The sequence below is a fragment of the Choloepus didactylus genome, chromosome 3 (assembly GCF_015220235.1).
Source record: "Choloepus didactylus isolate mChoDid1 chromosome 3, mChoDid1.pri, whole genome shotgun sequence".
NCBI classification, from domain to species: Eukaryota; Metazoa; Chordata; class Mammalia; order Pilosa; family Megalonychidae; genus Choloepus; species Choloepus didactylus.
The window spans coordinates 132,528,010-132,553,549 of record NC_051309.1 but is presented as its reverse complement, the minus strand read 5'-3'; the positions used below and the strand labels follow the sequence as shown (position 1 = coordinate 132,553,549).

The 25,540-nt window shown below is 41.3% G+C and overlaps 1 protein-coding gene across 1 annotated transcript in view; it reads left to right on the top strand.

Annotated features, from left to right (window-relative positions):
• The first annotated feature begins 1,003 nt into the window (after positions 1 to 1,003).
• Positions 1,004 to 25,540, top strand: part of QRFPR (pyroglutamylated RFamide peptide receptor) — an 80,611-nt gene continuing 56,074 nt past the window's right edge. The window contains exon 1 of the mRNA XM_037829048.1: positions 1,004 to 1,817. Coding sequence (XP_037684976.1) covers positions 1,478 to 1,817 — 340 coding nt within the window. The 5' untranslated portion in view covers positions 1,004 to 1,477. The remainder of the gene's footprint in view (positions 1,818 to 25,540) is intronic.

Genomic DNA, 25,540 nt, shown 5'->3' with positions numbered 1-25,540 from the left:
ACTGACAAGGATTTGGAGTAACTGGACTCTCATTGCTGTTGGGGATGTCAAGTAGTACAGCCACTCTGGAAAATAGTTTGGCAATTTCTTTTAAAACTAAATATACAATTACATACAGTCAGCAATGACACTTCTTGACATTTTCCAGAAAAATGAAAACTTACATCCATGATTCTTCATAGCAGTTTTGCTTGTAATAGCCCCAAACAAGAAACAACCAAAATGTCCCACAATAGAGGAATGACTGAACAAACTGTGGTAAGTCCATACCATGGAATGCTATTCAGTAATAATAAGGAACCAACCACTGATACAGGCATCATGGTGAGTGAAAAAAAAAAAAAAATCAATATCAATAGCTCATATTCTGTATGATTCCGTTTATATAATCTTCTGACAAAAGTAGAGAGATGGAGACCGGATTAGTGGTTGCCAGGGATTAGAGACGGTGGGGAAGAGGGCTGGTGTATATAAAGGGGTAGCAATGGTGAGTTCTTTGTGGTGCTGGAATGTTTCTGTATCTTGATTTTGGTGGTTGTTACAGGAATCTGCACACGTGAGAAAATGACATAGAACTTTACACACACACACACACACACACACACACACACACACACACAGTATCAATGTCAAATTCCTGGTTTTGATATTGTACCATAGTTAAGTAAGATGTAATCCCACGGGAAGCAGATCTCTCTGTACTATCTTTGCAATTCCTTGGGTTCTACAACTATTTTTTTTAATGCAGAAGAATTTTAAAAAGTCCTATTTTGCCTTGGGTAGCAGTGGCCCACATTGTTCATAAGGGGAGAACCGTGAGACTGTGGGAAACCCCATACTCAATTTTATATGTAAGCATGACCTAGGCATGAGAAAAGCGCTGGGCTGTGGAAAGGTGGGGAAGCTGGGAAGCATTTCCCTCGCCCTGAGGGTGCGGGGTGTAGGTGTCCTCGCCGCAGCAGACGCGCGGTGAGTGGAGCGCCGCAGGGTTCCAGTCCCGCCACTCGCCGCTCCAGGAGTGGCTGTGACTCCAGTACCGCGTGGCCAGAAAGCTGGGGAATGAGAGGCGCGGGGGATCCAAGCGCGCTCGCGGGCATTGCGAACCTTCGCAGCAACTCGCCTTAGAAGAGAGCTAGAGAAGAAGTTTCTTTGTACTACTGCAAACATTTTTGGCCAATGGGATTGCGCCTCCGCGGTTTGGCTTCCCGCCTCTTTATTGTGGGTTTAATCCCTGCTCTGTCTTCCGTCTCCCGTGTCCCCCGGGGTGCAGCCGAGAGCCCTCAGGCGCGCCCGAGTCCGGGGCACAGGCTGTCACGCCCTCCGAGGAAGGAAGGTGACCGCCGGGCCGCTTCTCGGTAGCCCGCGCCGCGCCCCAGGCGGAGGCGGATCGCTAGATAGCAGTAGCCGGCGGTGCTGAGAAGTCCGGGGTGCGAGTAGTAGTAGCCGGCGGTGTTGCGGAGTTCGGCGTGCGAACGGCATGGAGTCGCTTAACATCACCCGGGAGCAGTTCTCCCGGCTGCTGCGGAGCCACAATCTGACGCGGGAGCAGTTCATCGCGCTATATAGACTGCGGCCGCTCGTCTACACCCCGGAGCTGCCTCGACGCGCCAAGCTGGCTTTCGTGCTCACCGGTGTGCTCATCTTCGGTCTGGCGCTTTTTGGCAACGCGCTGGTGGTCTACGTGGTGACCCGCAGCAAGGCCATGCGCACCGTCACTAACATCTTCATCTGCTCGTTGGCGCTCAGCGACCTGCTCATTGCTTTCTTCTGCATCCCGGTCACCATACTTCAGAACATCTCCGACAACTGGCTAGGGGGTAAGCGAATCCTTTCCGCTTCCCTCCCCTGCCCCCCAACAAACACCCTTTCAGGGGAACCCCCTTCCCGTGCACTCTGTTCTTCCGACTTCCTTACATTTCTTTCTCTGCCAAATGAATACGGTGTTACACAACTTCCCCCCACCTGTGCTCACTTGGAGGTAAAAGTTTTTCGCGCCACCGATTCGATCTAGCGTTTCCTCCTTGTAGTTTATAGACGCAGGTCAAGTCAGGGAAAGGCTTAATGAACAATTAAGGGCAATGAGATTGGGAGTCCCACCGCTCAGTTATTTATTTTTTAATTCTAAAAGTAAAATAAAAATAATTCAAATAGTAAAAAATTCCAAAAGTTAAAACTCATCCCTTCGTGCCTGCAAACTTAAGGCTCACTCTGCACTTGATTGTGTAGCTTCCAGAAAAGTTCTTGTATGTACTACCACATATATGGACTTTAAAATGTTTTTTTAAAGCAAATGGAATACATTTGCATATACATATATATGTGTGTGGATGTGTGTGGGTGTGTGTGTATCTTGGACCAGTCCGTTTTAAAAATTGGATTAACAGAATCACTCAAGGAGAAGGAACACAGAAAACATGTCCCTTCCTAACTGATAAGGAGAGATGGAATTCTCCTTGCTTAGAAGGGAGTGGAAATGGCAGAGAAGCCATTTGGAGCCACAGAGTTAGGAGCAGTGTGTGCATTGTACTTTCCAACATGGTCCATTCATTCCAGAGACAAGTGACTATGGAGTGTCCAGTTATCCCTTGTATTCCCACTATGCTTATGGTGCACCTTGCGGGGCAAGTACCTCCAAGGTGTACTTCATGGATGGGTGTGTTTTCGTGCCCACATCAAACTTCTTGGAAAGTAGAGAGAATATGTGAGAAATGGATCATTATGAACTCAAACTCGGCCATTTCCCGGGTTGCTAATGCCTTTTAAACTCCTGGGGGATGTTTCTTTTGTCCCACCATCACCAATTTGAGATCTTCGTTTTTTTACCCTGGCATTGCTTTTTTATTCTTAGTGAGTAAGAATGTTAAAATCTTTGTTTTCTATCTCATTTATAACATGAACATTTCCAAAAAAACATTAAATGTTAAAGTACATAGCATTGATTTGAAAGTGACACATAGTGCAGGAAGTTGTAAATTGATTTGTGAATGATAGACTTCCCTGTACACTCTGATGAAATAATTGTCCTTGCCATGATTAAAGTCACAGAGTCCATCCAGTGCCATAAAATTATTGGGAAAACTTTTCGTTGTCATATATAATATGGTTTTTTGTTTGTTTATTTGTTTCTGTTTTTTTTTTAGAAAAGGCACAGGAGTTTTCATTTCTATATGTTTCTAAAGACAAATCTGTGAAATATATTTATAGTGCTGGTCGATTATAGCTCTATTTGTAAACATGAACATAATTAAACAAAGTAGGATCTTACACTGGGAATCAAAAGGCCTGTGTTACAGCTTTGGCTCTAATACATGGTAATTCGGTATGTCTGTGCCTCTATTTTTCAATAAGATATTAGGGATTATAGAGTTTCAAAATGAAGTAAGCTCCCAGCCATATGGGGATGGGGAAGGCTTTGTGGTGTTTTTCCAAGATTTTCCCTAAGATCTTCACTACTGAGGCCTTAGTTGGTCACTGCCAAGTTTTTTCTCAAGCTTTCTATGTCTCTTGTTCCCTAGTTCATTTGGGGGAAGAAGAGGCAGAAATTTCACTTTAACTTCTAAGTACTGAAAATGGGTAATATGTATTTTATAGGGTTAGTGTAAGGATAAAGTGTGATAATAAAAGTGCTTTGAAAAAAAATTGGCTATGCCATGAAAATATGTTATTAATTTTATTAAGTGTTTAATTGGAAGTGTCCTATGTTTTTCCAGGACCAAATTTATAGAATAAATAATATTCTTATAAATTGAGCAAACAGCACCAAATTTAAAGTCAGGAGAGAGGAAAGAGCCTGCAGGGGCACGGAAGATAGGTAAGGAAAGAGAATTTAGCTTGTACTTTGTAGACTGGGATAATAATTACAAACTCCTTTGATGAATTAATCAAAGAGAGTTGAAAAGAAGATAATCCAAGAGTTGTAAATTAATTCATAACTGATCATGTTATCAAGTCCCTGAGGACCTTCCATGGCAAAGCACTCTGCTGTGGAAATACCAAAATGGCTAAAACTGAAATAGGATTTCGTAGAAGAGGATCCATTCTGCAGGGGGAGCACGGAAGACTCGAGAAGGCTTTACCAGGGAGGTGAGGTTTGAGTTGGGTCTTGAAGAATAAGTAAGACTGTTACCAGGAGAGAAGGCTGGAGTGTGGTTCTAGTAACAGGGAACAATCCATAGTTTAGAGGAGAGAAAGAAGGTAACACTACCTTCCAAGAACCCTGACTAAGGCATTTCAGGAATAGACAGTTCATATGTAGTTAAAAGTGAGACTAGAAAGGTAGGTTAGTGCAATTGGGAAGGGAAAACTACTAAAAGTTATATAAAAACCTAAAATATTAATACCCCTTATTCCTTCCAGGGTGAGTTAGGAAACACAAGCGAAGCAATGAGGATCACCAGGAGGCAACTGCAACAAAAGGGAAACTGTGGCCTCCTCCAGCAGGGGCAATTGCTGCACGCAGGGGTGTGTGGTCAGTCTTGTCAGGTCTTGTTTTGTTGTTTCTGCTTTTCACGTTTTTCCAGAGAAGCTGGGAATCCAGATTTTTATGATGTTGGCATCAAACTCAAATGTAGAAATAAAATTTATAGACCTCCCGTTTGTGACCTCTCTGCAAAACCTCTTTCAAACATTTCTGACATTAGTAGGGCTGCCCATGACCATTTTTTATGTCTTTGGATCTATTCATCTATCTTGCTAGGGACGAGCAGCACCTACTGAGTCAGAACCTGCCTTGTAGCAAGATCCCGCAGTGATCTGTGAGTACACTACAGTCTGATGAGCACCTCTTCAGGTAGTGGTTCACAGACCTAGCTACACATTCCAGTCTCCTGAGCGACTTTGAGACTTTTCCTGTGGCAACCCCAGTCCAAACCAGTTACATCCGACTCCCTGGAGTCAGCTTGCACTGGCTTACAGAGCCCACTTTGCACATCTCTTCCTAGCTCACAATTCGGGGACATCATGCTGTTGATTTGAAACTGGTCAGGGTCAGGGTGGGAGTATTTACACTGTGGAAATCAGCAGCTACAAAAATCAGGCACTTTTTTTGTTTTTTGTTTCTTTAACCAGTTGTTTTCCAGCATACCACTGAGCAAAAACACTTGAGCTTCCTTTTTGTACAGTGGTGGTGCCAGGTATCACAGATGAGGATAAGTGTATCTATAAACGTTTAGCTTATTTCCAGAATTGCAGTCAGGTCAGAAGCTCCTTTTTTCCAGGATTGAGGCAAGGTGATGTGTCATCCCCTTTTATCTGTGTCTCTTTACCATTCCCTGAGGAGCATATTTTTGGTCCACCAGTTGAATTTCCCCCAGGCTACTCCCCAGAACTTCTCCCAACATGGAACTAGCTGGAGAGAGGATTCTCTTCTGAATACTACCACTATCATTTGCTTATTACTTTTTTGTCAATAAAATCAGGATGGGGGTGTTGCCATGGCAATTAGGAATTGGACCTGGGAAGTTCTGTCTCAATTATGCTCTCTACCCTAATTGGTCAGACTCCAGCAGTGAACTTGCCCATTGCTCTCTTGGAGCTACAGAATTTAAGTATCCTTACCTGCAGCCTGTTCCTCTTCATTTTGTCTCTTTCTTCCTCTTTTTATGTCTTTCTTCAGAATGTCTCTCTGACTTCTAAATGTTGATCAGAATTAAGTGACTGAGCATGTTCTGTTTCTTCTAGCTCAACTCAGAGCAATAACTTTTTCTTCTGGCCAGGGTTCCAGGACACTTTGTTCTCTTCTCTAGGTTTCCATCAACTTCTCTTTTCCTTCTTTCATTGCTTTCTTTATGCCTCTGTGACCACATGTTCTGCATTTTGATAGTTTTCCCGTTCCTCTTATTTCTTGAGTGAGTGTTTGCCAAAGCTTGTATGAAGCCTCGTCTTTCATCACTCATTTCTGCTTAGAAGTTACAGCCAAGACTCCTTTCTTTGGCTTTCTAATTTGCATTTCTAATCATTATCTTAAGCCACAGTCTCTCTTACCTCATCTGAAGACTAGGTATTTATACACATGGATAGCTTAACATTCTCTCACCACATCCTGCCCTCCTGTCCATGGGACTGCAAGTTATTCTTGTTTTCAACATTTACTGGATATCTACTGTGTGCTCTGGGAAATGGTAGGGTGTTGAGAAAGCTGGGTCCCTGTGAAATAGCCAGCTTGCAGTTCAAGCAACAAGGGGAAGAAAGCATTCACAGAAGAGACAGAGAATGTGGAGTGCAGAGTGGAATTATTGGGAGGGTTTTTTTTGAGTCAGATGGGGGGATGTTCAGAGCCTGAGTTTGAGTTCAGGGATGAGGGATGTCCAAGGAGAATGGGACTCCGGTGACTGAGGTAAATGGGAACTTAGGGCACGGAGGGATAAATTCTGGAGACTTCCTGGGAGTTCTAATTCTAGCCTGTTTTTGGCTCTAAGCATTAGTAGTGGCAGGCACAGTACCTGCCTGCCCTGTATACCAGCTCTGCATGGCTACTGTATGTTTTAAAACTAGCAATAGGAGTCAGAATGATTAAAAAATGCAGAAGTAGGTTGCATAAAATGGAGCCCAACATGGAACCCCGAGGCAGTTCTTCCCTTGTAAGCAGCCTATTACATCTTGGACCAAAGCCCACAACCTTGTTGGAGTCTCTCAAGATGGATTTGGAGAGGAGTAAAAATTGATGAAAAGGTTGGAATATAAGAAATACAAAGAAAGATTAGAAGACTATTCTCTTTTGTCTGGAGAATGGTACTTTAGCTACGAATTAGCACACTCCACAACAAAAGGTTTTCAGTCCCATTTACCCAGAGTTTACTGGCTGGTGTGGGCTGACAATGGAACAGACGAGACTCTCTCGCTTCCTGGGAGTAGCTCACTTCTCTCATTTTAGTAAATGCGGTTTCACATAAGATTTCGTTTGAAAAAAGTGTTTTACTTGAAGGAAGGTAGAAAAGAAAGGAAGGAGGAAAGCGAGGGAAGAAAAGAGAGAAAGTGCAATTACTGTATGCAGCTTGAAAAATTTAGGTGAGTCTTTAGAGACTGAAAGCTGTTAATTGTGAAAAGGCATTGCGTTTTTCTTTGATGAATAGATCTTAATTCTTAGGGCCAGTTCACAGGATAGGGCTTATTCTGGAAATTCTTCAAGTCTCTTATTATTTCATCAGTGATTAGAAAAGATTTCTAATTTCCTCTTTTAACTGAAATGATGAAAGCTAAAAAAAAATGATAATAAAAATAAAAAAAGATAAACCAAAGAGAGGCCCAACAGCAACAGTGATTTGCATGTAGAATAAGGAATTCTGCTATGGGGGAGCAATTATATGCACACTTGAGAGAAGGAAGGATACTATGGATCAGTAAAATCAGTGCATTTTCTTGAGAAGTAGGAAGGTAGCAGTAACAGCATCAGACTTTATATGGAAGACTCTTTCTACTTAGAACAAGGGCAGTGTTGCAGCCCAAGAGAGCCATGCCAGTCCAAAGGCCAAAGAAGACAACGAGCACTTTCTGAAACATAAACTTTTATTCAGGGCTTATTTACAGGGTGAGAAGTCGTGGAGAGATCATGATGGCTCTCTCAGGCTGGGCAGGCATCGTGTTCATAGGGACGATGACCAAGCAATGCAAAGAGGACAGAAAGCCTTTTATAAGGGTTTAAGACAAAGGCATTCTTAAGGGTGGGGGGAGCATAGATGCAGGAACATCTGACCTGGGGGGTGGTGCAGGAAGGACTAGACTAACACTTGAACAATTACATTTTGTTCTTTTTGTGAGGCCAAGAGCCCCTCACCTCCTGCCTGCTTCCCATAAAGTTAAATTTTAAGGTCAATTTACCCTTTTTCTCTTTACTGGCTTAGAAAGACAATAGGTTAAACATTTAGCTGCCTGGGTCATGCAGACTGCTGTGCACCAAAGATCTGCAGGCCTGTTTTGTTCAGGCCATGGGTTGCGACAGTCCACCCCTGCACAACTGTTTGCATTGACTATAGGAAAGACTTTACATCTATAATTCACAACAACAATACAATAAACAACATAGTAATAATACATTGGTACAGAGAGATAATAAATCTATTAGCAAGTGGTGCTATGGCCAGGTTAATGAGTTTTACCATTTAGTACAAGTACTGCCTGGGCTAAAATAGCTAAAGGATAACACTACCAGGCATTTTGCTTTATTTTATATTTAGCTTTTACCATTTTTTCAACCTTGATCACAGAAATAAATTTCCCTTTCTACCAACTTTCTGCAACTTTCTATATACATTGAGGTTTTTGTTCCAAATCCCCTATTTTTTATTCTGATACAACCAGTCATTTAGGACAAAATGACTTCCTTTTCCTTCAATTAAAAAAAAAAAAAATCCTTCATACCCTCTACATTCAAGTCATCAAAATAATTTTGGAAATTGTTCTTAAGCATTTCACAACATATTATTACCAATAACATTACACTTGTTAGAAGGCTAAATACTGAAAACATTTTATTCAATGCATTGAAATAATAAGACACTTTTTTAACAAGAATTAACAACACATATAAGGATCAAATTGGACAGTGAGTGGTTTAACAATATATATAAACTGAGTCTTCATAGTAGATAGAAGAGTTTCAGGTAAGGGATTTTACATACCATGTTTTCTCCCCCTGCAGGGAGCCCTTCAGTGTCGGATCTACAGTTAGTTTCCTATCTAATTCTAATACCCATGGGCTTAGGATTCTCAACCAGCATGGCTGCATGGGCCAGAACCAGAGCCAACTGACCTTATTTTCCCCAATTTCTAGTGTTTGTGGCACAGGCAAGAGAGAGTTATTATCATTGCCCCATTGTGGCTTGAGGGCAGCCAGCCCCTTTATCTGAAGTTAATGCTGATATAGTCCTCGAGTCCATTGTTTCTGTCATCCTTGAAGTGTTCCGCTGTATTCATGGCAGTGAAAGCATATTTTTTTTTTGTTTCTTTGGACAGAGGAAGGGGGCCAATATAGTTTACTTGCCACCAGGTGACAGGAATCTGGTGTCCTCGGTGCCCAGTCATCTGGCACAGCCATTCAGCCACTTTGTGTATCGTTGGTGTTAGGCTGTGGAATTTCACTAGGGCATCCACTTCTATGTCACCTGGTAATGAATCGGTGTTGTGGGCAGAGACAAGGATGTTGGGGACAATTAAGGTAGCATATATAATATTCACCTTCAGCGATACCGGTAACATGCAACATGGCTGCCAGGGCTGATGCAAGAACAGCCTAAGCTATAATTAGCCTTCTTCAAGGAAGTAGCAGTAGTTCCCGCCTAAGCAGTAGCTAGTTCGCGCCTAAACAGTAGCTGCCCATTGGCCATCCACCCCAGCAACAGTTACCACCAATCCCAGACCCCCAGCAACAGCAACCGCCAATCCCCCTACATCTGCCTTCCACCCTAGCAACAGCAGCAGCCAATCCTAGATCGCCACCCGTTCTTACTAGCCACTCCCTCCACCCTTAGAGTATATATACCCTGCCTCTTCAATAAAATTTTGCAGCTTGATCAGACACCTGTCTTGCTGTCATTCTTCATGTCTCTTGTCCCATACCATTCTTCCTTCGCAGGACTTGGAGCCTCCGTTGATCGTCCCACGGGCCGGGACACAAGAAAAATGGTTACCTTATATTTGTGGCAGGCATTCCAGAAGTCGTCCCATCAGATAGTGTCAGTACTGGGCTGGACAGTCACAGCTGCCCAGGTAGCAGGCTGCCCATGTGCCAATCCATGCAGAGTCAGGTGTATTTCCTTGTTCATCAATGGTGGGCATGGGAGAAGCCACCTCAGGAGGATTGACAGGAAACAGGGCATGCTGCTCTTTCACATAGGAGGCCAGGCCTAAAATTTCATGCATCTTTGAACTCAAAGAGCCATTGTTAAAAATGCCACATCGTAGGAGGTAGACTTTCCATTCTGTCATTGTGCTCACCTGAGCACTCCCCAAATGGGGCTCATTTATAGTGTCCCGTATCTGCATACCTGTATGGGTATGGTCTTCTGTAAGGTCACTGGGCACCTGAGTTAGACCTTCAACACTTGCAACAGAGGATTATAAACTGTGCACAATTGCTCTTTTAAAGGGCTATATCTGAGCTCTGTGCCCTTCTATAGTTGGGACCAGAATCTAACAGGTACACATTTAGCTTGTTGCCTTTGCCACAAACCCCACCCAAAGCCAATATTGGCACTGGCCACTTCCAAATCACAGGGTATATGGGGTGCACCCCCCCTTAAAGTCTGTGCTTGCATAATAGTTCACTTAGTCTTTTTAAACACAGCCTGCTATGGAAAATCCCATTCCCACACTTTTCCTTTTCTAATTAGGGTATACAAAGGTTTTAAAATTCATACTATATAGAGTATAAACACTTTCCAATAACTTAACAACCCAAGAAAAGCCATCAACTGTTCAGAAGTAGGCAATGTGGGATAACTGCATTTTAACAACAACAGCTGAAGGAATAGCCGTAGTTTTACTCAACCAGACAAAACCCAAGAACTTGATAGAATAGTCAGGCTCTCCTGGAGGTTTCCACATTGAGGGTATCCTTGTGGAAGCACAGCAAATATCCATTGTTGTTTTCCCCATGTGAAGCCTAACACAGGTTGACTGGAAAAAAATAATCCAAAATATTCTAAATAACATATTAGCAAGGTTTAACACAAAATGAAACAGGAACAACCAGTTTGCTAATGGCTCTCTAGGTTTTTGTCACTATTGGTTACTAATATCTCTTAATCCTGCTGGGGAAAACTTCCAAGATGAAATGAGCACCCTCCAATCAGAAGCTGCTGCCATTGCCCCACCTTCCTCCCTCCATGGGGGATCAGGGTGCTGACCTTTCTCTGCTTTAACCGTTTATGGGATCAGAGGTTGAGTATGCCTACTTTCCTTAGTATCAGTTTCCCAGTCAGACAGGGGCTTATCATCTTTTGATGAGGTATCAACAGGGTCCCACATTTTATGGTCCCAGTCAGGGGAAGCCAGGACATGCCTAACTTGCCCTTTGGGCAGTTTATGCCCTCTTACTCCAGTGTGCTGGTATGCCAATATTTCTAAACATTTATTCAGAGCCTTTTTAAATTCTGCTTGTGCTAGCCTCATATCTTTTTCTAGCTTTAATTTACCTCCCAGGTGGCTTACAGCCACCTTTGCGGCTACCTCAGTAGCAGTGCATACAGCCTCAATCTGGTGGCCCTTTTTTTCTTTCTGAATCCCCAGTGGTCCTATGGCCTGATACAGGATGGCTCTTTGTCTAGCTAGAGAGTTATAAGCATTTCCATGCTCCCTCAGCAGATTCCACTCATCTAAGAGGGTAGCCACCCCTCGCCACATAGACATCCATTCCACTGGGAGGGTGGGCAGCCCTTCCCACATAGACGTTGCAGGCCTCCCCAGTATCCCACCCAGGGCCTTCTCCTTTCCCCTCCCCAACTTCATATCATCAGTGCCCGGGACCTCCTTAGTCTCTGGCTGGCAGCTATTTGCTTCTCCTGGCTGGCTCGCCAATTGTCACAGCCCAAGAGGGCCATGCCAGGCCAAAGGCCAAAGAAGACAACGAGCATTTTCTGATACATGAACTTTTATTCAGGGCAAGAAGTGGAGAGATCATAATGGCTCCCTCAGGCCGGGCAGGCATCGCATTCACAGGGAAGACAACCAAGCAATGCAAAGGGCACAGAAAGCCTTTTATAAGGGTTTAAGACAAAGGCCCTCCTAAGGGTGGGGGGAGCATAGATGCGGGAACAGGTCACTCTGACCTGGGGGGTGGTGCAGGAAGGGCTAGAATAACACTTGAACAATTACATTTTGTTCTTTTTGTGAGACTAGGAGCCCCTCACTTCCTGCCTGCTTCCCATAAAGTTACATTTTAAGGTCAGTTTACCCTTTTTCTCTTTACTGGCTTAGAAAGACAATAGGTTAAACATTTAGCTGCCTAGGTCATGCAGACTGTTGTGCACCAAAGATCTGCAGGCCTGTTTTGCTCAGGCCACAGGTTGCCACAGGCAGTCTACAAGTAAAACGATTACAGGAAAGGATTTAGGAAACAGAAAGTTTGAAAAATTTCATGCATTTAGAAGTCAAGAAAAAGAATCTCTTTTTAAATTTGCTTTTCTGGAAACTAGCTCAGCATGTTCTCTGACTAATGGAAGGATTGTTAGAATTCTGGATTGCAGATACAGAAGCCTAACTTAAGGGAAAAAAAAAAAAAAAACTTATGGAACTGAAAAAGTTCAGGGTTAGGACTGGCTTAAGGCACAACTGAATGTAGGTCCTTCAGCAGTGACTCTAGGGCTTTGTCAATCTCTCTTTGCCCAGCTCAGATTCCTCTGTATGGTGGATTCGTCCATGAGCCAGTTAGTGTGAAAGATGGTCCCAAGAGCTATAGCCTTACTTTTCTTTAAAACTCCTGATATCAGAAGGTAAGGGAGGATCTTTCCTGGTAGCTGCAGAAAGATTCTGGGAGGATTCCAGCCATCTTGACGTTAAGGTAGTTTGGTTCAAAAGATGGGCAACACTAATGAAGCTCCTTAATGCAAGAGAGAGGCTAGACTTGCATATAATTGTGCCTGAGAATCTTCCCCTTAGTGCCTCTTTGTTGCTCAGATGTGGCCCTCTTTCTCTCTAACTAAGCCACCTTGGCAGGTGATCTCACTGCCCTCCCCTTACGTGGGACCTGACTCCCAGGGCGTAAATATCCCTGGCAAAGCAGGATATGATTCCTGGGGATGAATCTGGACCCAACATCGTGGGATTGAGAATGTCTTCTTGACCAAAAAGGGGGATGCAAAATGAAACGAAATAAAGCTTCAGTGGCTGAGAGATTCCAAATGGAGTCGAGAGGTCACTCTGGTGGACATTCTTATGCACTATATAGATAACACTTTTTAGGTTTTATTGTATTGGAATAAACAAATTAGAAATAAATATCTGAAATGATCAAACTCCAACCCAGTAGCCTTGACTCTTGAAGACAATTGTATAACAATGTAGCTTATAAGGAGTGACAGTGTGATTGTGAAAACCTTGTGGATCACACTCCCTTTATCTAGTGTATGGATGGATGAGTGGGAAAATGGGGACAAAAACTGAATGAAAAATAGGGTGGGATGAGGGATGATTTGGGTGTTCTTTTTTACTTTTATTTTTTATTCTTACTCTAATTCTTTCTGATGTAAGGGAAATGTTCAAAAATAGATTGGGGTGATGAATGCATGATATATGATAGTACTGTGAACAATTGATTGTACACCATGGATGATTGTATGATATATGAATATATTTCAATGAAACTTAATTTAATTTAAAAAAAAAAAAAAAAAAAAAAAAGATGGGCAAGGAAGCCAAATGGGCAGATAACAAAGAAAAGTTTTATTTGAGAGAAGCCTCAGGGCAGACTCCGCCGGCAGAAAGGCTGCTCGGAGGGGAAAGTGTGCAGTCAGATGGTGGGATTTCTTTTTATAGGGCTTTTGCCAATCAAGAGGTTACACGGTATAGAGTATGCAAACTTTGGCCAATAGGGGGTTACATATAATTTATCCTGTAACTTTGGCAATGCCTGGTTTGTGCACTTGAACAGGAGAGGTGAGGGAGGAGGGAATAAATTTGTGAGGGGAGCAGTGACGGGTGAGAACAAAGAAAGTGGCACAAAAATGGGGAAGGGCGGGGCGTGCAACGAGAGTCATGGTCTGATCTGAAGTCTGGTTTTGCAGAACAGGGAGATAGTGGAGGGGCCCAGGGCCCAGACCTAACATTGGCATTGCTCACTGATTCATAGAACCAATTATTTGGCCTGAGGTCTGAAATTCTCTGTTCAATTCTTAGTCCTGTGCCCCCCTGATGTTAGGGGGTGGGGAGGGCTGGGGTCACACCCATCTAAATTACTTAGACAGATCCCCTTAGGATCACTATGGGGAAATGCAGAGGGCCAGCCGGCCCCACCATGGCACAGTGTCTCTGTATAGGCCATGAGGAAGGCTTGACCATTGTCTAACCAAGTCTTTTTTTTTTTAATGCAGTATTTTGAGATATATTCACATACCATACAATCATCCAAAGTGTACAATAAATTGTTCATAGTATCATCATATAGTGCATTCATCAGCACCGTCAATTTTTTAACATTTTCCTTACTCCAAAAATAAAAATAAAAGTAAAAAAAGAACACCCAAAACATCCCAAACTCCCCTTTTCTCCCCTCTTGTTCATTTACTTTTTGTCCCCATTTTTCTACTCAGATGTCCATACACTGGATAAAGGGAGTGTGATCCACAAGGTTTTCACAATCACACAGTCACACTGTATAAGCTAAATAGTTATACACTTGTCTTCAAGAATCAAGGCTACTGGGTTGCAGTTCAACAGTTTCAGGTATTTCCTTCTAGCTATTCTATTTCACTAAAAACTAAAAGGGATATCTATACAGTGAATGAGAATAACCTCCAGAGTGGCCTCTCCTCTGCATTTGAAATCTCTCCGTCACTGAAACTTTGTTTCACTTCTCTTCCCCCTTTTGCTGACCGAGTCTTGATGGAATGCCCCTTGGGTGATACCTCCTGGAGCAAGGGGAGATAAGCCTGGTGAGGAGCTACTGAGAGGCAGTAGCTTATCCCTTCTTGAGGGAGACTGCCACAAGGCTGCTTCTCATCCACAGCCCTAGTATCACTTGAGCTCAGAACTTTCCAACTTGCTCCCCTGTTAAGGGTGTAAAAAGAAATAAAACAAAATAGAATTACTTATGCAAATCTTGGCCATTATCACAAACTACCAAAGTATGCAAAGCCTCAAGCAACAGCATTCTTTAAAACCCTCAGGACATCCAGACACATAAACACACCACAAGATAAAGAACTCAGTAAGCTATATAACCTGAAGGAGATTTGGAAAACCCTAAATATCCATCAACCACAAACAATTTAATCTTTAAAACCCTTGCCTGGAAGTCTAAGATGGGGCACTATTTGGGTTGCTACCTGAATCTGTGATCCTGAAATTGCAATTCTAATACCCAAAATAAGTGCCTTTGTTGCCTTGCAGCTTAGTTTGCTATTTCTTGGTTGACAAAGGACAGTTGTAGGCTTTTATGTCAGTCTGTAAAACTGCTTGGCTGTAGTTTAAGGATGCATCCTCCAGAGCAGAGGGACCCCTTGCCTGGCTGGCAAGTCGTCTGCTTTCGTGTCTTCCTGTGGGACTAGGGACCCAGGGAGCCGATACTGTGTTGATCTTGCTTCTGTTCTGTCCTTACTGAGCGAATCTGGGGAGGTATGACAAGCCAACCTAAGAACTTCAGTAGTAATACGTGTGGCCCTCACAATCTTGCTCTGGGAATGCTTGACAACTTGACTGGAAGTTCTCCTGAAGGAAAGAATGCAGGGCAGACAAACATGTTTAATAGAGTTAGCCACACATGTCCCCTGGACTGGGTTCAATTAATGGGACTATAAGCTTCCCAAACATAAACCCTCTGTAGTTGATTCCTTTGATGTTCTCCCAAAGGGCTTAAGCCCTGCATAGGCTTTTGAGATCAAGCTGAGCTAGAGTTTTGAATAACCATTCCTTGTGTACCTATCCTGATCTGGGATGGGGCCTTGACATCTCCCCTTGCTGCTCCTACCAAGTTTACATACTCCTGGGTGGACCGACTTCCATGCCGCTGCTTTCCTCTAGTGCTGGAGATTTGCATTCTCCCTCTGTTAAGGAATTATTAAAATGTCAGTGAATGGATGGGAGAACTTCATCTTCACAGTTCCCTTTCAGTTTGTGCCTCTAAAAAAAGATTCAGTAGCAGTTGTACTTCTTTTCTTTTCTGTCTTAAAACTAACAATTCTCGATTAATTCTGAAATACTCAAGTAAGCACTATTTGTTTTTATCTATTTATGTAAAACTAAATTTGTTTTGCTTTTCGCTGGATTTCTAAGAAATACATCACTTGGATTCATACCAAGATTGCAGACTATTAAGGATTAATGGAAATGTCCTTGAAATATAACATATTCTCCTATCTTGAGAAAAATAGAAGAGACAGAAAGTTTGGTGCAGTGCAAATGACCATACACTTTGGAGTCAGACAGTTTTCCAATCTCGTTCAACTCCTTGCTACCATATTAACTGTAAGTTACTTTCTCTTGTATTAAATCTGTATCTATTAGGAGAGAAGGCCAAGCACAGAAGTTATAAAATAATGGATCATACTATTCCCCAAGGGTCAGTGCAGCAGCAGGCACTATCATAGCAAAGATGCAAGTTTTGTATCATGTATTTTAAGAAAATTAGTAAAGCATGGCTAGTTCTTATGATTTCCTGTTGGACTTAAGTATTTTAAGCATACAGTATTTACATCTCCCCCATTAAATATGTATCATGCGTGTAAGAAAATCATGAACATTAATTTTTAAAAACTTTTTCTTGTGAAATTGGGATGCATTTTATACCTGCAAATGCCATAGGTTGGCAAATGCAGTGTTTGACATGGGATAATATTTACTCTGTCCTTGATAGTTTCCTCATCTATAAAATGGGCAGAATTTATACCCATCTTTAAGGGTTGTGTGGCTATATAAAGGAGCTTGCACTTAATGATTCTGAATGAAAGGATGCTATGATTCTTGTTCACAGCATCAAAGTATTGCTATTTGAAATGTTTATAATAGTACGGTGTCTGTAGAATAGTTTTTGTTTCGGTTTGCTAAAGCTGACAGAATGCAATATACCCAAAATGGGCTGGCTTTTTCCATGGAAATTTATTAGTGTAAATTTATAGTTCTAAGACCATGAAATGTCCAAATTAAGGCATCAAGAGGTAGATACCTTCTCTGAGGAAAGGTCAATGGCATCTGGGGTTCCTGTGTCACATGGGAAGGCACATGGCTGGCTCTGCTGAACCTTCACTCCTTTGTTTGGCTTCTGGTTTCAGTGGCTCTCTCCAAAATGCCTCTGGGCTTCTGTCTCTCTTAGATTCTCCTGTGGGTCCTTCTTGCTTCTCCCAAGGTGTTCTCTTTGTAAGCTTCTCTCTCTCCGTTAGCTCTCTTAAAGGATTCCAGTAAAGGACCAAGACCCACCTTGAATTGGCTGGGTCACATCTCCATGGAAACAACCTAACCAAAAGGTCCCACCCACAATAGGTCTGCCCCCACAAGGGGATTAACAGTTCCAAACTGGCACAGTTTCATAACCAAGAAAAGAAACTCTATAGTTGCAGTACTAGTAAAGTCTCAAATATATATGCTATGCATTTATGCAAAACAACTGTAAATAATTGTGTCCATTTATGGCTTATGTATATTCATAAAATATTGAACCATGAAAGTAATTACTTCTGTATGCTCCCAAATTAGTCATTTTACTCGGAAACAGAAAAGAGTGCTGATTTCATTTATTTCAGAAGCAGTAGTACATCCCTTTTTTAAGTAGGAAAAAGTGGCAAAAAATGCTGTTGGGGCTGATGTAGATTTTGTAATTCTTTGCAAGTCTGCAAATGTCTTTCCAGGTCACCAGACCATAGGCACAATATTGCCCCATCAATATTAATATGAAACTGTCCTCCTGGCTTGTGCTCCTGTGTTGTATTGCAGGACCTCAATGTCCTTCAACCCCTTTGTGTCAAACTCCCCATTCCACCCCATCTGAACTTGATTATGAACTTGTGTCACCACTTACCTTGAGGACATTCTTGCTGTCTAGTTCTGGTCCCTGACATTGATATTCACAGATGCATGAGTTCACCTCTGTTTTGGCCACCACAGTCGGGGCCAGTGTGGCACTATGATGTCAGTTTAATGACTGCTGTCTTCTGACTTTCTCCTGCTGCTGGCACAGATTTGCTGCGGTTGGGGCAATCCTGGGCACTAGAGCCTCACTCTGCACTGCAGAGAAGTGGGAATAATAGGGAAGCAAATACCAAATGCTTAATAGAAAGCTTACTATGTACCAGATTCTTATTATCCTTATTTTGCCAATGTGAAAATGGAGGCACAAAGAAAAGTTGTTAGTGTATCTGTTATCTATTCTGCATAACAAACCACTCATAATTTGGTGGATTGAAGAGACAACTGTTTTATTTGCTCATGATTCTGCGAGTCAGCAATTTGGATTTGGCTCAGCTAGGCAGTTCTTTAGCTAGTCTCACCTGTGGTCAACCATGGGCCTGCATTCATCGGTTGCTTGATAGGGGTTGGTGTTTCAGATGGCTGAAGCAGGGATGGGTCATCTCTGCTCCATGTGGTTTCCTCCTCCAGAAGGATAGACCAGAATCTTTGGCGTGGCAGCACCATATTCTGGGAGAGCCAGAGCAGAAGCTGCAGAGGCTCTTGGGGCAGCAGTTCTAGCCCTAGACCTCAGGTACTGATTTGGGACCTGGAGGACAAATTTCTGAAATGAAAAAGTTGCCATAATATTTTCCTCAGAAATCTTCATGAAAATGGACTCTTGTAAATGGGACTCCTACCTAGCTAGCCTACAGACTAAACAACATGCTTGGCTTTTAATGTTTTTCTTTCTGTAGCATCCATAAACAATAAAGGATTTATTTTTTATGAAGAAGAATTTTATTAGATCAAAATATAATGTAAGAGGCTCTTGCCTCTGGGTTTTGGGACTTAGCTGGCATAGGAGCTCTCTGGAAGATTGAAGTTTCTGAAGAATAAACTTAGTGAGTGAAACTTTTATGGAGTTTCCAGTAGGGACCTGGGTATTCTTTAGGGTTTTTGGGACTACTATTGACTTGGGCTTATCACACTGTGGCCGTTTGGTATATCTAGCTAAAGCTTGCATAGGAGTAACCTCCAGGACAGCCTTTCAACTCTATTTGAAATTTCTTAGCCACAGAAACTTTACTTTGTTGCTATTCTTTTCCCCCTTGTGGTCAAAAAGACATTCTTAGCCCCTTGATGCCAGGGTCGGGTTCATTTCCGGAATCCATGTCCCATGTTGCCAGGGTGACTCACTTACCTGGGGGTTCCTGTCCCACGTCGGGAGGAGGGTGATGAATTTATTTGCAGAGTTGGCTTAGAGAGAGAAAGTCCACATTTGAGCAAAAAAAGAGGTTCTCTGGAGGTGACTCCTAGGCATAATTATAGGTGGGCTTAGGCTCCCCTTTACAACCATAAGTTTTACAAGAGCAAGCCTTGAGATTGAGGGATTGGCTTATAATATGGGGGTTTCTAATTTAACATAGCATATATTCCATCCACGATAATCATTGTCTCACATTATCATCACTTAGTTGTACAAAGTTGTGTCCCTTTTTCCCATAATGTTGACCCCCCCTTTTCAACATGAACAAGTTAGGGTGGTCACTGCCTAGACATCCATGAAGATTGGGAAAGTGATTAAACTAGAGGAAGGGGTAGCAACAGACAAGATAGAATTTAACAAAGGATTATGAATACCGAATCGCTAAATAATTTTCTTTTTCTTAGTTGTTAGGGTATTAGGATAGCTAGAAGGATAGAACTGAAATTGTGGAACTGTAACCCCTAACATTTTTAAAATTTGCTATATAGCTACTTGTTAAATTGTAATTTGAAAGTTTTCACCTTTCTGTCTACATGTTATATTTCACATTAAGGAAATAACAAAGTATGGTACTGTAACCCATAACATTCTTTGAAGTTTGTTCTCTAACTACTTGTTAAATTGCACTTGGAAAGTTATCACTTCTATGTAAATACATTATATTCCACAAAATATATGTACTGGATTCTATATATTATGTCCCCAAGAAAAAGCCGTGTTCTTTGATGCGGTCTTGGGGGGGGCAGACATATTAGTGGGGATTAAGTTGGAATGTTTGGATTAAGTTGTTTCCATGGAAATGCGCCCCACCCAACTGTGGGTGATGACTCTGATTGGACAGTTTCCATGGAGGTGTGGCCCCACCCATTCAGCATGGGCCTTGATTAGTTTACTTGAGAACTATATACGCTCAGACGGAAGAAGCAAGCTTGCTGCAGCCCAGAGGGACACTTTGAAGAATGCACAGATGGTGAGAGAGGAACTGCAGTTTACAGAGACATTTTGGAGACAGCCTTTGAAAGCAGACTTCTGCTCCTGAGAAGCTAAGAGAGGACAAATGCCCCAAGAACAACTGAGAGTGACATTTTGGAGAGAAGCTGAAGCTTAGAGAGGAATGTCCTGGGAGAAAGCCATGTTGAAAGCAGAACTCTGGAGCAGATGCCAGCCACATGCCTTCCCAGCTAACAGAGATTTTCTGGACACCATTGACCATCCTCCAGTGAAGGTACCCGATTGTTGATGTGTTACCTTGGGCACTTCATGGCCTTAAGACTGCAACTGTGTAACCAAATAAACTCCCTTTTAAAAAAGCATTAGCAAACTAGAACAATATATAACGTAAGTACCAATATGAACCTGATCCGAGCAGTGATTTCTTCAATGGGTTCTGAGGAAGAAAAGCTGGTGTGATGATTACGTTCATGTGTCAACTTTTAGCCAGGTTACTTTGTCCAGTTGTTTGGTTAAGCAAGCATTGGCCTTATTTTTACTGGGAGGATATTTCATGGACTTAAATAATCAGTAAGTTATTGCATCTATGGCTGATTGCACCTGCAATCAACTGAGATTACCTTCAACAATGAGAGAAGTCTCATCCAATCAGTTGAAGTCTTTAAAAGGAGAAGTGATATTTCAGTGGTCAGAAGAGAGAATTTCCACCTCTATTTCAGCCAGCCAGTTTCTCCTGGGGAATTCATTGAAAACCATCCGAGTTCCCAGCTTTTGGCCTATCCTACGGAATTTGGACTTGCCCATCCTTACAGTCATGTAAGACAATTCATATAAAAATTAGTTCTGTTTCCTTAGAGAACCCTAATACAACTGCTAAGTATTTTAAAAGAACAGCTTGACTTTCTTTAGCAGCAGAATGATGGAGACTTGGAAATTAGTACTAGCCTAGTACTTAAATTAAGTCAGGACTAAATGAAACACAAAGAAAAAGAAAAACTCTGGGCAAGATGTAGAATCTGTTAAAATTTTTAAAATGCCTATAAATAGAATCATTAGGTATAAGATATAGTTCAGATGGTTAATTCAGCAAGCACATATTCCAATTATATTTTCAGTATTGAGGATATAACTGAGTTTTATGACTTTAAGAAATTATTTATTTGCCTATCTGTTTTGGTCTCCACTAGAATGTATGCTCCATAAGGTCGAAGACTGTCCATTTTGTTTATCCAGCAATTAGTTTGATGATCAACATGCAAGAGGTGCTCAATAAATACATTTTGAATTAGTGATTAGCATCTTATTTGCCATTGTACTGATATTGGAGGCCTTTTAGGAATTAGTTGTATTATTTTCGTGATGTACATAAGAATGAAATTGTATTTCTCTTTTGTATATGTTCTATGCATGCTCTTTTGGTTGCAAGGAAAAAAGATTCAATTTACCTGAAGTAATGGATTTATGTCAAGGTTATTCTGTAGCAATAAAGGAGAGAGGGCTAGTTTCTGCATTTTTAAGGACGGTAACAGGTTGTTCTCATGGAAACTGAATGGGACCCAAAGCAGCAGCTCTCTGGAGCTCAACATGGAAAATTCATGAATCTCTAGGATTCTGCTATGAATGTTACTTTGCTTTCTCCAGTAGTGAATAAAGCCCTGCTTCTACAACCTGATAGCTTTGTATTACTAAACTGTTCAATATTTTTGTTTATTCTGTCTTTTCACTATCTCAAATCAGTTACCATTTTTACTCTCTGTAAGCTGAATAAATCCTACTGCGCCAAGTGACTCTTGCTTGACACAGTGTTAAATTCAAAGAAATATAGTTCAGTGGCCAACACTAATGTCAAATAATTTTAATATGTACTTACATGTTTCAAAGAAACTTAAAAATGTTTCAATTTACTACTCACAAAAATATTTCTTAAAATCCCTTTCTCCTATTCCATTTAGGTCTTCTCTTGCACTTAGTAGCTTCCCACAAAACTCTTTCTCACCCCTTCTTTTCAACCTCTTACCCCCTTTTACATCTCTTTTCACCCCAGTGAAGGCTTTCTCTTTTTTTCCTTCTTCTGCCTTCTCTCTATTCCTGTCTCTTTTTCATCCCCCTCCCCGTAAATCTCAGCCAAGTTCATGATAATATCCCATCCTCATTTCTTGATATCTGCTTCCACTTATTCCATACATTATGGGTAATTAACTGGTCAGTAGAGGAAAATATCCAGCAAACAAGTTTCCTTAGTTAAGCAGTGAATGGTGGGGGAGAGAAAGAAACTATGAAAACTCAGACATTTAAAAAAAAAAAAAGCTGTCTCATATTTGTTTGTTATTGTGTTTCCTATTTTCTCAGTATCCTTGTGGCCCCCCTCTTCCTCATGGATTTTCTATATGTCCTTTTGGCTTCAGATGCCACTGTATCTGCATTCTATTTCCTTTTTCATAGCCCAGAGAGGGAATGTGATTGGCTTGTACTTTGGGTTAGGTATCTGTGCTGGATTGGATATAGTTTGTCCCCCAAAAAGCCATATTATTTAATGCAGTCTTGTGGGGGCAGATTGATTAGTCTGTTGATTAGGGTGGAAACATTTGATTGAATTATTTCCATGGAGATGTGGACCCCGCCCATTCTGGGTGGATCTTAATTAGATCAGTAGAGTCCTTTAAAAAGAGCTCACACAGAGAGCAGAGAGGGAAAAAAATGCCCCAAGAAAAGATGAGAGAGACATTGTGGAGATGGCTGTTGAAAGCAGATGTTTGGAGATGTTTGAAGATGCTAGCCCAGGGTTTGCCTGGGAGAAACTAAGAGAATATCCCCAGATACTTAGAGAGAAATGTCCTGGGAGAAAGCCATTTTGAAACCAGAACGCAGGAGCAAAGGGTCAGCAGATGCCAGCCACGTGCCTTCCCAGTGGACAGAGGTATTCCGGACACCGTCAGCCTTTCTTCAGCAAAGGTATCCTCTTGTTGATGTCTTAGTTTGGGCACTTTTATGGCCACAGAACTATAAATTTGTAATCTAATAAACCCCCTTTATAAAAGCCAATCCATTTCTGGTATTTTGCGTAACAGCAGCATTAGCAAAGCAGAACAGTATCCAATATGGTCCAATCAGCAAAGGCTAGAAGGGTCATGTGACCCACATGGGCCTTTCCTTCAAGCAGGGTTAGAGAGAAAGGCCATTGCCTCAGGCTGGCTTATTTGGCATTGGTGTAGTAGATGCAGTTTTGACTCCTTTAAGAAATGCCTGGAGGCTGCAAAATGCACTAGACTTGCATAGACTCCAGAAAGGTGATTGACTAATTTGTTTCTTTTATATTTATCAATGAAATTATGAAGTTTTTGGAAGAACAGCTCTCTGTGATATATTTGCAAACTTATTTCAATAACAACAATGGACATTTATGTAAGATAGCTATGAATCTTGGTTAGTTATGTAAATTGGATTTGTCTTTATCCTTGGCAGACTTCGTTTTAAATGGGCTTTCTTGTAGTAAACATACCAAAGAAAGACTTTCTCTGAACTTAAAGTGGCTGTGTACATGCCCTTCCTTCTTTTGTTATCTTCCTGAAGGAGAGTACAAAGCAAAAAATACTTTTTATGGAAGGCAGAGAACAGGAAAAAAAAAACAAACAAACCCACAAACCCAAAGCATCCACATTTTTCTATTTTCATCAGAAAATCTTGACTTGCAGATGTTACTGACAAATGAGAAGCCAAAAGTATGAGAATGGGATGTGACCATCTTTCATAAAAAAGAATATCTTTAGCAGAAAAATTATTAAGTGACATGATTATAAGCCAAAAGTGTATATTGAGCTCTTATGTTCTGAATGCTTTTATAAATCTTTTCAACATGCTTCAGCTCTATGAAATGGCAATGTGGAGTGTTACAAACAATTGCTGTTATTGTTTTTTAAAAAAGTTTTTGATATAAAGAGGTAAACAGAAAGTGGCTGTTTCACTGGTACTGGAATATATCTTATTTCAGAGCAAACTGTGCTGTTTCCTTGTAATTGGAGCTGGTGGGGGTGGGGAGTGTGGGTGGTAAAGGAGGAAGGAGACTCAGAAAGGAGAGGACAGGTCTCCTTTGATAGAACAGGAGCCACTTCCAGCACAAGTCATTAGGTCAAGTGGTCATGGTACTGATTTGTGGCCCAGTTACCTTGGTGACAAAACTATGTGAGTCCAGGAAATAATGTTCCATTAGGGCAAAACAGAAAATCTTCAGTCTTCGGAAAAGTCTGTAGTGTCCTCTTCTTGCTACTTAACATCTGGTGCAATGACCAGCAGCACAGCATTACCCAGAACCTTGTTGGAAATAGAGTCTCAGGCCCCACCCCAGACCTACTGAATCAGAATCTGTATTTTAACAGGATTCTCCCTGTGGTCCATGTGCACAATAAAGTTGAAACCCACTGGTCTATAATGCACCATTGCTCCATTCCACTTTGCTTCTAAACATGGGATAGATTATTTTGCCTAATGGTAATAGGCTACCACTGAGAATTTTTCATTAGCAAATAGGCTATGGTTAAATATTTCTCTCTGATTGTCTGTTATACCACAGAGGCAGTTACTAAAGTAACCGGAACCCTACACCATTAGAACTTATTTTTCCAGAGTCCTCATTATACCAAAGAATGCGAAACATTTAATACACAATCATCCTCACTTGTCTGCTTGATTTGTTGATGACAGAAATCCAGTTGAGCCACATTAAATAAAATTTTCTCAAGGCAAATAAACTCTTTATGAAACTGTTTACCCTGATTTTCAGAAATTTCCCCCAACAAACCTCTGGGCTATTGAGGGTTTTTTTCCTTTTCTCTATAGCCTGTGCCAAGATTTTTCAGAGTGAAATCTATGGGATGTTGTCAGAATACGTTTGTAGAATTGATTTTGATAGTTTTTTTTCATTTGTTCACTTATTCATTTGTTTCCTCATTTTACTAGTGTTTATGGGGTGACTAACATATACTAGGTACTATGTTGAACTCAGGATATGAGTGTGGACAGTACATAGTGTAAATTTTGTAAAGTTCTTGAGGGGAAAGCAGGTTTCCTGGAAAATGCAAGCGGTTCTGTATGCCAAGAGTTAAGCATTCACCGAGGAAATGTTGAGAGGTGAAGCAGGAGAGAAATCAGGACACAGATCCGGAATGGCTTTCAAGTGCTAAGTTAAGGAGTTTGAACTTAATTTTAGAACAAAGGCAACACTACTCCGAGACAGTGCATTTCAGACTAGGAGTTGCAACTTATTAATAAGTCATGAAGTCATTTTGCTAGTTTTAAAACAATGGAAATACTTTAGAATAAAAGAAATCAAAGAGCATTACACAGGAAAACTTTGTTTTGATTATATATATCTAAATATATAATCATACAATAATTTGAGTATATAAACAGTATACATAATCAAGTGTGTGTGTGGATACATATACATATAAACTCATTTGATTATGTTTGTGTACTGACTAGGTTATTATGCAAAAGGTATTTCATATTGTGGTCAGAACCACAGCTATAAGAGAAACCAGGCTACAGCAAGTGTAGTTGACCATAAGCAGATCAACC